The sequence below is a fragment of the Mus pahari genome, chromosome 7, assembly GCF_900095145.1.
Source record: "Mus pahari chromosome 7, PAHARI_EIJ_v1.1, whole genome shotgun sequence".
NCBI lineage: Eukaryota > Metazoa > Chordata > Mammalia > Rodentia > Muridae > Mus > Mus pahari.
The window spans coordinates 74,237,209-74,252,500 of NC_034596.1; the positions used below are offsets into that span (position 1 = coordinate 74,237,209).

The 15,292-nt window shown below is 47.7% G+C and overlaps 1 protein-coding gene across 1 annotated transcript in view; it reads left to right on the plus strand.

Moving 5' to 3' along the window:
• Plekhh1 (pleckstrin homology, MyTH4 and FERM domain containing H1) overlaps positions 1 to 15,292 on the plus strand; it is a 49,033-nt gene that overhangs the window by 12,488 nt on the left and 21,253 nt on the right. Inside the window, exons 3-7 of the mRNA XM_021201454.1 lie at positions 7,201 to 7,263; positions 8,211 to 8,360; positions 11,434 to 11,517; positions 12,339 to 12,420; positions 12,511 to 13,265. Of these exons, the coding sequence (XP_021057113.1) occupies positions 7,201 to 7,263; positions 8,211 to 8,360; positions 11,434 to 11,517; positions 12,339 to 12,420; positions 12,511 to 13,265 (1,134 nt within the window). The remainder of the gene's footprint in view (positions 1 to 7,200; positions 7,264 to 8,210; positions 8,361 to 11,433; positions 11,518 to 12,338; positions 12,421 to 12,510; positions 13,266 to 15,292) is intronic.

Below are 15,292 nucleotides of genomic sequence, written 5' to 3' on the forward strand. Positions count from 1 at the left end.
TCAGGGTGTCTGTTCTTGGGTTGCTCAGTCCTCCTGTCCTTAAGTCTTCAGAGTGCTGTCAATGTCTGGTTAACAGGCTCCTAGAAAGTGGTTTTGTCGGTAAAGTTTGAGGACCTTGCCTTAGCCTGTGGTGTTGGGGGAGGGAATAAGGGAAAGAAACTGTAAGGGACTCTGCCCAGCCAAGTGGGCTGGAACACATCTCAGGGCAAGACTTCTGAAATAAAAGTACGACAACGAAATAGCCTCAGATAAAACAAGAGGAGCCCATGGAAACTCTGAAGGAATGAGAGATAAACAGCTCTGGAACACAGCAAGACCCCTCCCCAGAGAGGGGACAGAGGGACAAAGCAGGAGTGAAATGGGGTAGGTGGCTAGTCTCCCCGGTGGTCACACTGGGCTTCAGGTTGGAGTTTTTACATCTGTGGTGTCAGATGAGGTTTGGCTACTTAGAGCTAAAAAATGACCCAGAATCTCCTGTGAGGTCTGGACTATTTACAAATGAAAATGTAGCTGAGGGCAAGAAGATCACCCATCAACACCAGGAGGTGCAGGAGCTGCAGGAGGTGCCGGGAGCGTCTCAGACTAAAGGCTCTGGGAAGAACAGTGCTTTACAGTTGGATTTGTACAGCTGTGTGATTCAAGAACCTGAGTTCTGGGTCAGGGGTGGGTGACACAGGAGAAACTTGTAGGAACAGACTCAATTGCTTTGGAGAAACAAGATTTCAGTGCAGGTCCCCAGGAATCAGATTTAGTGAAGATCAACGTAAAACTCAAAATGACTAGTGCCAGGGGTGGGGTAATCTGTAGTTAGTAGGAATTCACCTATGCGAGAGACAGTTGGACTTCTAATGATACAACTGTGGATAAGAGACTGTAAATTAATTCATTAAAAACTATTGATGATGGAATAAAGAAACTGAAGACTTGAGACAAGAATAACACTGTATCAGAAAGACCAGACTGACTTTAAAAGCCAGGTAGACTTGAGAAAGTCTCCTCATTGAAATTAGTTTTTCAGTGGCTAGATTAAATATCAGGCTGTGCATCAGAAGTTGGGCTGTATGCCTATTACAAGGGATCACACCTAGTGCCTTATGTGTGGAGCAATACAGCAAGAGGTGGATGCAGGATGCTGAGAACCTGTCTGTTCCAAATCACACTCCCTAACAGCATGGAGAGGAGCATGGGGAGAGGCATCATTTGCAAAACTAATGCCTACAAACATCCCGGACTTGAAAAGAGAGGCGAAGCTGCAGATTCAGAGACCACAAGGAATGAGAGCAGGATACAGAACTTAAACATCTCTGTCTGCTGTTTTTAGCTACTTGGCTGCTGTGAGAACCACACAATGGCTTAGACAGGCACGTGCTTGTTTCTGTCCTGTGTAACTTCCCAGGCAGAAGCAGTCCAGCCCTGAGCTGGACGATGGTTCATCTTGGTGTCCGTTAGCACTCTCCCTGTCTACGTGTATGACCCAGAGGTTGCTTGTGTTCTTTCTGCCCAGATCCCACTGGCCAAATCTTAGTCTCGTGGTCATGCTCAGCATCAAAGAGGACTGGGGATGTCTTTATTCTCCACAGCCGTATGCTCAGCTAAAATCTGGGTATATTATTTTGTAGAGGAGAGAACTCATCACATAAAAACCAGCAGTTTCTCTCCCCGCTTCCCCCTGCCTTCTCATTTTGTGGGACTAGGGATAGAACCCAGGACCTCATGCGTGCTACACAAGCCCTCTATCAACAAGTTACCGTCTCAGTAATCACCTGCCTGCCTTTGAGGCTAGAATAATAAAAGTGATAATGAGTAACAATAAGTTATACACTAACTCACATCACTACAGTGAGGAAATGGAACAAAGAAAGTCTCCTGACCCAGATGGTAAATAGGAAAGGAAGTATAGACAAGAGGAATACAGGCCAGGTATGGTAAGGATGCCTGTAACCCCAGCACTCAGGACGAATTCACCTCCTGATTTCCTTGCAGAAGGATCATAGCAAGGTCAGGTGGGCTACATGATATTTTGGCTCAAAAACAAAGAAACAAACAAACAAAAGGAGAGAGAATTTAAAGAAGGAACAAAAATGCATTGGTAGGAAATAAATCTAAATATATAAGTCATAGGTGACATATAAGAAGTATATATAGTGGTGCTGATGTATGAAAAGTAGGAAACCGTCTAGTCAGGGGCTAAATCTGCCTGTGAGCACAGCACTCGGAGACTGATGTAGTACTCTGAAGCCACACTGAGGACATCAAGTAGGACCCCAAACCTTTGCTTTTATCTGTCCTGTTTTGTCAAGTGTGTAAAAGGTAGGACTTAAGAATGTTGGGCAGGAGCCGGGCGTGGTGGCACACACCTTTAATCCAGCACTTGGAGGCAGAGACAGGCGGATTTCTGAGTTCAAGGCCAGCCTGGTCTACAGAGTGAGTTCCAGGACAGCCAGGGCTACACAGAGAAACCCTGTCTTGAAAAACCAAAAAAAAAAAAAAAAAGAATGTTGGGGAGGAACTTTTGAGTGTTAGGAATCAGGCCCAGGGCTTTGTACATGGCAAGCAGTGTTGTTTTTTTTTTTTTTTTTTGAGTTGCACCCCAGCTTTTGGGGGATTCTGTAGTTTTGATACAGTCTCATAGAACCCAGGCTGGCTTTCAACTTCTAATTAGCCAAGGTTAACCATGAGCTTCTGCTTCTGTCACATTTCCTAAGGGCTGGGATTATAGGCATGCACTCCCACACCTGGCCTGTGCCCCCTTTTCAGAGGGACAGTTGAGACCCAGGTCTCAGCTCAGGTCTTAGCAGAAGAGTGCCTGCTACTCCGCTGCTGTGGGGTTGGTGTCTCACGGCTGCCATGTGTCGCAGGTTGCTGTGGACATGAGGAGTTGAACGCCAGATTGGTGCCAAGCGCTGTTCATCAGATTACTAGAGCCGAGCCCTAGGGAGCTTATGAGTCCTAACTGCAGCTGGCGAAAGCGGGTCCTGGACAGCCGCGTAAACCTGACACCTCCTCGGCCGGCACGTCAGGAGAGACCCACACACACGCTAAGGGGATAGCTGAGGACATGGTCTTAGGGAACCCCCTGAGAGGAAGAGTGGAACCCAGATGCAGAGAGACCTGCCCATAGAGCCCGAGTTCACAGCTCCAGGGGTGTCAGCGTGATTTCACCTGCGAGCACTCCAGCAGCGGTGCAAAATCTGCCTTCATAATAACAGAAACAGTTAAGACTTCTCTTCACTCATGGCCAGCATTGGTAATTGTTGAGTACAACAGAAGATACACAGATGGGCTTGATGCTTTTCTCCTGTCAAAAGCTGAGTGTAGTGCTGCGTGCTGCCTTTAATCTCAGCACTCAGGAGGCTGAGGCAGGAGGATTGTGAGTTTGAGGATAGCCTGGACTACATAGGTAGAGTCTCTGTCTCACCGAGTCAAAATAAAAGTTCTCTTAAAATTTGTTTTACTTTATGCTTATATGTGTGAATGTTTTGCCTACATGTATGTATGTATGTATGTATGTGCCTGCAGAGGTTAGAAGAGGACCTTGGATCCCCTGAAACTGGAGTTATAGACAGTAGTGAGCCACCATGTGGGTGCTGAGGATCAAACTCTCATCCTCTGCCAGAGCTTTAACTGCTGAGCCATATCTCCAGCCCCTTAAAAGTTTCCTTTTAAAAGGGGAGGGCTGAAGAGATGGTTCCAGGGTTAAGAGCACTTGCTACTCTTGCCGAGAACCTGAATTCAGTTCCCAGTACACATATCTGGCAGCTTATAACTGCCTTTAACTCTAGATCTGGGAGATCCGACGCCCTCTTCTGGCTCGCACAACACCAAGCACTCATGTTGTGCACACGCATATATTTAGCCACTCATACATTCACACAAACAATAACTCTTTCAATAAAGGGGAAAACCAGAAGTTCTATATATTTAAAACCACTCAATGTTCAGAAGCTAGTTTTAGGACCTCCTCCTCCCCATGGAAGAGGCAAAGAAGCGAGTGCAGAGTTCTCTGGAGCGCCACGTGTCCTGGAAAGTTAATCACAAGGAGGGTTGGCAACAGAGGACCATCAGCTGAGTGGGGCAGAGCCGTTTGCCAGTGGCTGACAGGAGGTGACTGTCTCTGGATGGCTTTACAGGGGCTGTCTGGTGTAGACTAGGCTGGCCTCGAACTCAGAGATCTGCCTGCCTCTGCCTCCTTAGTGCCAGGATTAAAGGTATGCACCACCACCACAGCCTGGCTAAAACACATTTTTTTCCATGTGACAAAATTAGAAAATGTGAGACAGATATTGTAGAAGGTCATAAATGTGAATTATTTCCCAAGGAAAGCCTTTGGCTTTTGAGCCACAGAACAGATGTTAGAACTACAATCTAACCATCTGGGAAATTTGTCGAGGAGCCAAGGCCTTCCCATTCAACAGTTCATTGTATTCTTAGAATACTCCCAGTCTTTGCATTAATTAGATTCTTTCTGGAGGACAAACCCCTCAACACTGGTTAGCCAAAGCAAACAGGAACTCTGTTAGAAGAACCAGGGCAGCAGAAAGCTCGTCCTTTCTGCCCAACAGCCATGACATGGTGAGGCTGATAGTTCTGTGTGGCCCCCTGGCCTCCGTCTTGCTTCCAGGTTTCAGAATCTCAAGAGATTTAACTTGCTCAGAGCTGAAGGGAGAAATTATTTAATACTGAGTTGGTCAGCATCACTATCTATCATTCAGCCCTCCCTCCAGCCACCGAGAAGATTTTTATCCCTGTAATATTGTTCTGTGCAGTGTGAAACTGGCTGGAGGTCAGGGAGCCCAGACTGGCCTAGGACCATGTGGTTTGACCTAAACGATGCCGGAGTCTGGCTCAAGCAGCCCCCTGTCCTAGCCTGAGCTGACTAATTTGTTCATGACACCTCAGTTCAGTAGAGTGAAGGGAGGAAGTGCACTTGTCCTTGGTCCTTCTCACCTGCTGGGAGCCCTGTGGGTACAACTTTGAGCTTTACCTGGACCGTTGGAGGAGCATCCCCTAACTTCTCCTCAGATGCAGTGGCTACTTAAGGTAGCTGTGTCTTCTTGGTCCCAGGGAAGGCAGCCTCAGAAAAGAGGCCCTCTGGCTCCCAAACATGACCTGCTGCTCTCTGTGCCTTTCCCCGGCCCATGCCAGCACAGCTTCTCTTCTTCCTTCCCACCTTTGCTCAAGGGAAGCAGAACTGCAGCTGAGCTGTGCCTGTGAAAAGACCCGGGCAATTGTGTACTGTCTCACAAGCATCAAGCCAAGGTCTGGGCCAAGGGAGACAAGGTTACATTTCTGGAGAAGTCAAGTCCTCTGTGAACAACAGGGGCGGGGTGAGGGCTGGAGTTTGGAAAGGGAAAGGCTCTGAGTCTGCCCAGCAGCCACAAGGAGAAGGGTGAGGTGTGTGTCTCATGAATGAACAATGTAGGTGTGTTGCCCTGCGGCAGGAGGGAGGGGAAGTAGCTGGCACCATCTCAGGAAGGCACACAGGACCTTTGACGTCAGTGCCATATGAACTAGTGCTTAGTGGTTCATGCACCACACAGAGGTGTGCAAGCAGAGGGAGAACCTGTACTCCACAGTAAATTATAAGCTTAACCCCTGCATAAGATTCCAGAATTAGCCTTTAACCCCAGCACTTGAGAGGCAGAGGCAGCCAGATCTCTGTGTAAGTTCCATGTAAGCACATCTAGGCAAGTGCTTACCACTGACTATACCTCCAGCCAGCAAAGTAGGTAGTAGGTAGGTAGTCGGTAGGTAGTCGGTAGGTAGTAGGTAGGTAGTTGGTAGGTAGGAAGGTAGGTGGGTGACTTTGTTTCTTAATTTACACAATGTGTTTGTATAGGGGCACATGTCATGGCCTATGTGTGGAGGCTAGAAGGCAACTCTGTGGAGCCAACTCTCTCCTTCTACCTTCATGTGGGTTCAGAGATGAGCTCAGCCCGCAGGCTTGTGCAGCAAGCATCCTCCTCTGCTGAGCCACCTGGCTGGCCCAGTTCATATTCTGTTGTTTATTTGTTTGTTTTGATTGATTGATTGATTTATTAAGACATGATCTTCTGTGGGCCAGGTTATCAAGAATTTTCTATGTGCTAGTCCTGGATTTTTTTTTTTTATCTTTCTGTCCCCATCTCTCAGGGGTGTTATTGCAAGTGTACACTGCTGTGTCCTGTGCAAGATAGAATTTTAAAAATACATTTTATTATTTTATGTGTGAGTGAGTGTGTGTGTGTGTGTGTCTGTGGCCAGACTACAACTTTCAGGATTTGTCTCTTGTCCTTCTCCTTTCTTCCTCTGCACTATCTGGCTCATTCTTAGACAGTTCTGTCTCTGCCTCCCATTAGACCCCATTTATGGTAGAAGTGCTGGGATTACAGATTCGAACCACCACATCTGTTTGCAGAGATAGAATCAGGTTGTCAGCAAATGCTAATCCAGCAAATGCTCAAATGCTTTTACCTACTCAGCCAGAATGCTTTTTAATGTAGGAGTTAGTGGATCATCATGCCCCTAAGTCTCCTCTGACCCCCAGCACATACACAAACATACAAATACTTGAGTATCTTCTTTCTTTGTTTGTTTCCTACTCCCATTCCTCCATGATCTTACTGTGTAGCTCTAACTGCCCTGGAACTTGATATGTAGACCAGGCTGGCCCTGAACTCACAGAAATTCACCTGCCTCTGCCTCCCAAGTGCTAGGACTAAAGATGTGCACCACCATGCCCAGCCTTTTTCTATTTCTTTAAGCTTAGTGAAATCAAGTAAGAGGACAGTCACGAATTAGCCCAGCTGGTCGGACACTTGGGGTAGAGGGAGCATTGCCTTACACTGGCAGAAAGTGGGTGTGTATGGAAGCATGGTCTGTGCTGGCACATGGGCAGACAGCAGCATGGCCTATCCATCACCTAGTGCAGAAAAAAAAGATCACTAGAGAGAGGAGACCAAGGCAGAGTTGGGGCAGCGGTGTTCAGGAAAAATGACAGTGATCTGCTATCCTGCTTTTTGTCCTGCAATGATGACAGCAGCCATAATACTTCATCTGCTGAGACTTGCCATGAGAAGGCTCTAGCCTGGTATCCTGGAGCCATTTACACAGGCAGTTGGAGTCTGGTCTGAGTATGGTGTCTGTGCACTTGAGTGCCCCATACCACTTTCATCACCAGGACCTGGTACCAATATCTCTCCTCCCTCTCTGCCTGATCAGATGCAGGAGCTGGAGCAGAGGCTGCTGGAGGCTGAGCAGAGAGCTGAAAACGCAGAAACTCAGGTAACTCTGCATGGGGGTTTGTGGGAGAGTGCTGGGGAAAATGATCTTCCCTTCTCACGGTCACATGGGCACACTCTTAAGAACCTGAAGTTATAGGTGGGGTTCAAACACATCAAGGTACTAGGAGCTTTCTGTGCTAATGAAGGAGACTCAGTGTAGTGAATGGGTACATTAATACTGTGTTTATCATGTCCTCATGACTGGTCCACACCCATCGGGATTAACTTGGAGCCAGCTTCCCCTGTCATTCAGGAATCCAGACAGAAAGAGGTTCCATTGTCTTTTAGCTGGATCTTACATAGGCATGTACAACCTATGGGGTCTGCATGCATCCCAGGACAGCACAACACACGTGTAGGAGTCCCTGTCATGTTACAATGACAGTGTATGAACACTCCTGCCTGGAACACACAGCCTTCTTGGTTGAATTTACTGGGTACCCATGTGCCAGATTTTTAAATAATTCAAATCAATTAAGCTAGTTCAAGGTCATTCAAGGTTACAGAGGAGGACCCTGTCTCAAAACAACAAAACTATAAATACTTCAGCCCAGAAGTATGTATTGTTTCTACTTACATCCCTTTGGTTAGATGAATGGTATGGCTTTGTCTAACTCTAAGAGGGTTAGGAAGTATGAGGAGGCACATGGATGTCCTGTGAGTGGCAAGTATCTCTGCCCCAGTGGGGTGGGAGCAGGTGCCACCCTGAAGCCAGCTGCTCGGCTTCTGATGTCTTCAGAGTGGCCAAAATGCGTGCTCAGTTGTCAGTTCCTTCGTTGGCTCGGATTAAGGTCATGTCATTAATTGGCCCAGATTGTCCTGGTTAAGGGCTCTGGCTAGGAGGCATATTCTGAAGATCAGGGGTTAGCCCATTCCATATTGTATTAGCCATTGCACATAGTTCACGAATGATCTGAGACCTTATGAGCACTTGTTGGTACTTTTCAGGTGGGTGTGATGGAAGAGAAGATAAAACTGTCCAATCTGAAGAGTGTGGACTCCACAGGTAGCTTGCACCAAAAGTACCAAGAATTGCTGAAAGCCGTGCAAGGCAAAGATGAGCTCATTAGCCAGCTGCAGGCACAGCTGGAGAAGCAGGTAGGGGCGAACTTGAGGCAGAGCCTGTTTCCCCTCTCAGTGTCGCCATCAGTTGGCCTCAGTGTCTCTAGGCCCTGTACTTGGGCCCTGGAGTGATGGGGAACCCATTCTGTCATGAGACTCTTCTTTCACACAGCAATCATTAGCGGCTTCTTCACCTGTTCATTAGAAGCTAGGGGAATAGAGAGGAAGTAGACCCTGAGGGCAATGCCACCTCTGCTGCTTGCTGTTCTCTAGGGAAATTGCCTGAGTCACACCTTTATACAATGGAGGTTATGAAACCTCTGAGGTTTGGGGAATAATTACCCCTAGGTATCTGTGTACAATATCAGACACGTGGTTAGCACTTGGTAAGGAGATCTTTTCCTTCTCTCTGATGGCCTTATGCCAGGCCATCATGTGCTACTTGATACTCAGCTGTAGTGTGACTGAAGTGGCATAGGACTGGATTGTCCGCAGCTGGTTGGCCAGTTTCTCAATGAACCTGGACAGGCAGAGAACAGAGTTGCCACTGAAAATGAAGACTTCTCATGATACATGGGAGCCTAACAGGCCATTGTCCAGTATCTAAGCAAGTTAGGATTCTTGCCCCTAGGGACATCCAAAACCCCCCTGTCCCTTCCTTCTGCTACTTCCTGTGCCCAGACTTCTCCCCTCCATGGTCTTATAAGCACCATCCAGTAGCCCAGTCTGGCTCTGTACTCTTATCTTCCTGCCTCTACCTTCCAAGTTCTGGGATTGCGGACATGTGCCACCATGTCTTCTCCATCCCAGTTCCATCTCCTCTGCCTTATCTACCCAGCTTTCCCCTGGTGCCATCTTGCCATCTATCCCCCAACTTTGACTGCATCTGTATTTGCTGTAAAGGTTCCAGTGGATTCAAGCAGTTCCTTCCAGTCACTGTGGGTGAATGGAAGTTGTCAGTACTCACTGTATATTCCCTGACTGGATGTGCCTCATATGCACTCATTTTAGAGAAGTTTTTCCTTTGAGTGGCTCAGAGTTGAAAGAGGTGGCAGCATTCTGATGGTTGGTGGGGCAGAATGACTTGCTCCAGGTTAGGATAAAAATGTTTACAATTATAATCAGTAGGGAAATATCAGACGGTACTGAGTGGATGTTAGAGAACAGAAGTCCGCCAGCTTTTTATACAGAGCCAAAGAACTTGCAACTTGCAACTGCCCAGTTCTGCTGTTAGAATGTGAAATAAAAAGTGATGATCTGGAAATGAGTGGGCATGGCTGTGTTCCAATAAATCTTTATCTATAAAAATACATAGGAGACAAACAGGTGGAGGAAGACTTGCGTTTGGCCTCAGGGCTACTGTTTTCCAGCTTTGACCTAGATGGCCTTTAAGGTCCTTGCAGGTCTGAATTACTGATCTGAGGTCTTCATTCCCAGTTCCTCTCTATGGCCTTCTGGTTTGGAGTTTGTGTCTGTCATCTGAGAATTGTCAGGCAGTTTCCACTAGGAGATTAATGAGAGTCATTTCTGCTCAGTTCTGAACAATTCAGGGGCCAGCACTCGCTTCATGCTGTTCAGGTGTGGAAGTAGTTCCCATCATCAACTGGCTGATACCTGTGCTAAAAGCACTGAACTTTTGACTCTTATTTCTACTCAGAATGGCCCAACAAGAGTGGAACACCTTATCTTTTATTTTAGAGGTGTAGATTCAAGCACAGAGAGATGGGTTTAATGCCTGGTATTTTACAGCAGGACAGTTTGATGCAGAGTCAGACCTCTTCATTTCACTCTAGGCTTCTTTTTAAGCTCTCCCCGGCTCTGACACTCAGACTCAGGCTCTCATGCATGGTGGTGCATGGCGCATGACTGTTCTCCCAAATCCAGAAATCTGATGGCCTGCCTCCTTAGTGCTGGACTGAAAGATCTGGCTAGATGAACACCCTTTCAATCCTTGATTATTTTGAGAAATACTGCTTCTGTGCTCATTTAGCTCCTTTTTAAAAAACTGTAAGCATAATGTATGCTAGACTAAAAAAAAAAAAAAAAACAAAACAAAACCCACATTAACACCCCCCTACACACATACACACCATCCAGAAGAGTAAATGCTAAGTGGCCTTTGCCCTCTCTCCCCAGTGCTCATTCCCACCCTCTCTGGTCTCTGTGCATCCGACTCTCTCTCATTTTGTGGTTGTGCTATGTTTACTTACGTAACTCTTGTGGGTGGACACTCAGGCTAGTTCAGGGTTTGGATTCCTGTGTTGTGTTGCTTTCTCAAATAGTATTTCAACGTATGTTTCCTATGCAGTGGCTCTGTGAGGCTGAGGGTCTGTGTGTATGGAATGTTGGCAGATGTTGTCTGTCTCCACAAAGACCTTGCAAGTTTGTGCTAGACTTGCTCCCGGTATTCTTGACATTGGGGGGTAATATCAAATTAGTCTGATAGAGGGAAGTGATGTCCTCTGTATCTGCATGCTTAATATCATGGTGGCGCGCCTCACAGCCTTTCATGGGTTCTTTTTATGTTGACTTTCTGTTCATCTCCTGTGCATGTTTATTTGATTGTGTGTTGTTTTGTTATAAATCCTTCTTAGCCAAGTCTTTTGTCTTGTTTTGAAAACGGGTCTCTGTGTTTGCCCGGGCTGGTCTTGAACCTGTGCTTAACTGCTCTTCGCACCTCGGCCTTGTGTACAGCTGAGTGCACACCGCCTACCACCATGGCCGCCTTCCACTGGGGTTTCAGTTTCTTCAACTGCCTTCCTTTTGTCATACAGTAATTCATAGTGATGGTACATGGATTTATTATTAGTTTTTTTCTTCCGTGGGTTTTTAGAATTTGTATTATACTTAGAAAAAAGCCCTCCCCACTTTACCTCTGACTTGTTTTAATCAGGATTCTGTTGTGTAGCCCAGTCTAACCTTGGGGTCCACGCCTCAGCCCCTGGGTACTGAGATTTGAAGTGTGTGGGCACCATGCCCAAGAAGAACGTTTTAAAAGTGGTAATGGAATTAATTTTTCTGTGCTGCGGTGCCACGTCGAAACACTGAGTTTCTCCTCCCGGCTTCCCTTCTCCCTTGCTATAATTAACCAAAGGCTGCCTCTTTGCAGAAGCAGACAAGAGCTGAAGAAGCCAAAATTGTTCAAGAAAAAGCTGCAAAGATCAAGGAATGGGTGACAGTAAAGTTAGCAGAGGTGAGTTTAACCTCAGCCTGAGGGTCCTGCTGGGGCTGCCTCTGCACAGCCAACCAGGGTCCTGCCTCTGCCTGGCCTTCACCCAGGGTCCTGCAGGGCTGCAATTCAGACACACCTGGGGGGGGGGAGCTCCACTTTCCCCTTCTCCACTTTGTCTTTCTCATCGCATCCCTTTTCCTTCTGTCTGGGTCAGCCTTCCAGAAGCCTCCTTCTAGCCTACTCCTGGGTTTAAGGTTGGAAAAGGGAGTCTTAGCTGGAAGTTTCCAGAATCCTCTCAGCTTCTTTGCAGTGAGCACACTCATGATGTCATTTATTCTTTCTCCTTTCTCTTTAAAAAAAAAAAATATTGTAAAGCATGGGCCAGAGAGATGGCTCAGTGGTTAAGAGCAGGCACTGCTCTCTTGGAGGACCTGAATTCAGTTCCCAGCAACCACATGGTGGCTCACAACCATCTGTAATGGGATCAGATGCCCTCTTCTGGTGTGTCTGAAGAGAGCAACAGTGTACTCATATAAATGCAATAATTAAATCTTAAAAACAAAACAAAACAAAACCAAATCCAAGTCATGGTGTGTATGCATACACGCACACACACACAGAGTGAGCGAGCATGTGTGTGCAGGGGTTGTGAAATGATACCACATACGATTTTTCAAAGATTTGGACTTTCGGGCCTTTTGGGATTATGCATATGAACAAGCAGGGACTGGGCAGTCTAACTGATTCCTTTTGGCTAGGTATTAAACCCAGGGCCTCCAGCTCTGGGCCAGTGCTCTGCTCAGAGACACAGTTCTCTAAACCTTCATTTTCTTTTTGCTCAGCTCGAAATGGAGAATCAACAGCTGAAGACCTGTAACCAGCAGCTAGTGGAGCAGGTGGCAGCCCTTCAGGATGCTCTCGAGGGTAAGGATGCCAGGTGTTTGTATGCACACCACGATGTGGGACAGAATGGGACATTCTCACTGGATGTGCCTGGTTGTGCCTCATTCACAGATCTTCGAATGACACCTTCAGAGGAGCTGCTAGTCGTTCCTGAGGGAACCCCAGAGAGGGATCCTGTCCCTTCAGGGCCCAGTGACCAGCCTGTGGAGCACGACAATAATCCCCATGCCCACATTTTGAAGGTGGCTGTGCCTACACCTTCTCTGGGTAACCTGCAGAGCACGGACTCTCTGTCAGAAGCCAGAAGTCTCGAGGATTTGCGTTTCAACATGGTTCATCCTGGGGAAACAGCAGAGGCCAAGACCCGTCAATCTCATCTTCAGAAAGAGGGCTCTCCCAGTCAGCTGTGCATGAAGCCTGGCAGCCCCAAGCATGGGTCAGCCTCTTACCGGGAGAGTCTGGTCACTGCTCAGGGAGGGACATTCCCTGGGACCAAGATCTCTGCCAGGGAAGGTGGCCCTGGTAGTAGCCTGACCCTGCCAAAGGTGCGGGCTCCCAGCATCCCCCGGGACAGCTTCCAAGTGGCCAAAAGGCACCATAGTCAGCCCCAGGTGGGCCCTGGGCATTGTGACCATGTGGTAAGCATTGAGATTGGGGCCCTGTCAGCTCTCCACTCATCTGGCTCCTCCAAGTCTGAAGCCAGAGCTAAAATCCGGGAAGAAGCAGAGAAGATGGAGATGGAGGCACTGCCTCCATCAGGGAAACAGGAAGAGAGAGAGAGCCTCAAGCCCCGCAGAGGTGAACTGGAGGACGTGGAACTGGAGAACAAGCCACCTACACCCCCATTGCACAGGTTTCCATCCTGGGTAAGTGACATCATCAGGGTTGGGCAGGGGGCGGAGCCAGCCGTAGGCATGGTTTCACTGAGCATATCCAGGGCTGAGCATGAGATAAGAAGGCTCATTCTCACAGCAATGTGGTGAGGCTGGCTGGCAGGCAGGCCTTTCTGACCCACAAAACTAAGCAGGGCAGAGCCAGAATCTGAAGTGATATGTGCCCATGCCAAACTGGGTATTAGGTGCATCTTCACTTTCACTGTGATTCTGAGGTGACACATGGGGAAGTGAAGAGCTGTACCCAAGATCTAAGCCACTGTGTTCAATTTCTACCTGCGAACCTGTGCAAGTTACTACGGCTGTAGACCAAGTCTCCTATCTCCAAAATGGGGGTCGTGATTACTAATAGGGTTTATTTATTTACTTACACTTAATTTAGGGGAGGGGTCTCATGAGCCATGGTTCCCATGTAAAGGTCAGAGGACAACAGGAGTCAGTTTTCTCCTTTCACTGTGTGGATTCTGGGAATCAGGTTCAAGCTGTCAGGCTTGGTGGCAAGTGCTTTACCCACTGAGCAATCTGGCTGCTCCTGCTAATAGAGTCCCTAGGAGGAGTAAATGTATATGAAGGGGATAGAGAGATGGTTCAGCTCTTCCAAAAGGCCCAGGTTTGAGTCCCTGTACACAACTGTCTGCAACTACAGTTTCAGGAGCTCAAATGACCTCTCCTGGTCTCCTCAGGCACCAGGTGCACACGTGGTGCTCACACAGACATGCAGACAAACCTCCCTACATACTAAATAGTCAGTTAATTAAAGTATGTATTGAACAAGTGCTTGTAAGTGGTGAGGGGTCTATCATTGCTCTTTTTGTCTCCGAGCCTTAGCTTCCTTATAAGTGACATTCTATACAGTGACATGGTGTCTAGGGAGGAGGTGGGATCCAGGTAAACCGAGGCTGAGCACACACTGGTACAGGGTGAGGGCAGATGACAGGGACAGGGTTCTTTTCACTGTCCTGCATCTCTCTGTGACACCTGTGATAAAGGTTACAATAGAAACAGGGAGGACGGAGTATCACTGGCTCACAGGTTGCTGAGGAGGAGGACACAAAGGCCTGGCTCAGAGCCTGACATTCGAAATACCCTCATCTTCATGAGGGATTAGTGTCATTTCTCCCTTTGACAGATAGGAAACTGATGTCTACAGTACAGATACTTCCAGGTCCTGCTGTTAATGAAGGAATGAGGCTTTCAGTAGAGGTGTGGCTGCTTTGAAGCACAGCCCACAGCACTCTAGCTGCACTGCCCCCTGGGACACGGCCTCAGAGGTCAGACTTAATCAAGCCCAGTGCTACAGCTGTGTTGACATCCTGCTCCTGGCAGCCGAGAAAGTGGATTCTCTCAGGTGGGCTGGAGGCCCACCGGTCAGCAGCACACTCCCAGGTCTGCTTTTGAAGTGCTAGTCTTGGGAGGCTCCCCAGCTAGGCTTTTGACTGTGCAGTGACTGCAGGCCAGCTCTCTGTGTGCTACAAGAGCACCTGCAAGGTTCTAGACATGAGTGTTGGGCAAGGTTGGTCGTCAGGACAGTGGGTGACAAAGTGTGGTGTCCCTGGTGACCAGGCCAACTTTAAGTGGTGCCTACCGGCCCCTGCTGTTCTTCGCTATCTGGTCTGCATCCCTGAAGCTGATGGGGCCAAGGGAACAATTAGACAGGGGCTGCGAGAGGAGTTTGTTCAGTAGGTGCTACCTGAAAGAGCTGTTGTTCATGTCTGCCACTTGACCTGAAAATAGCTACTCACTGTGTGTACACACGTGTGTATGGGAGAGTGAAAGAGCCCAGACATGTTAAGTGTGTACACATGTGTGTAGGAGAGAGTGAAAGAGCACAGACATGTTAAATATGTACACACATGTGTAGGAGAGAGTGAAAGAGCCCAGACATGTTAAGTGTGTACACATGTGTGTAGGAGAGAGTGAAAGAGCACAGACATGTTAAATATATACACACATGTGTAGGAGAGAGTGAAAGAGCACAGACATGTTAAGTGTGTACACAC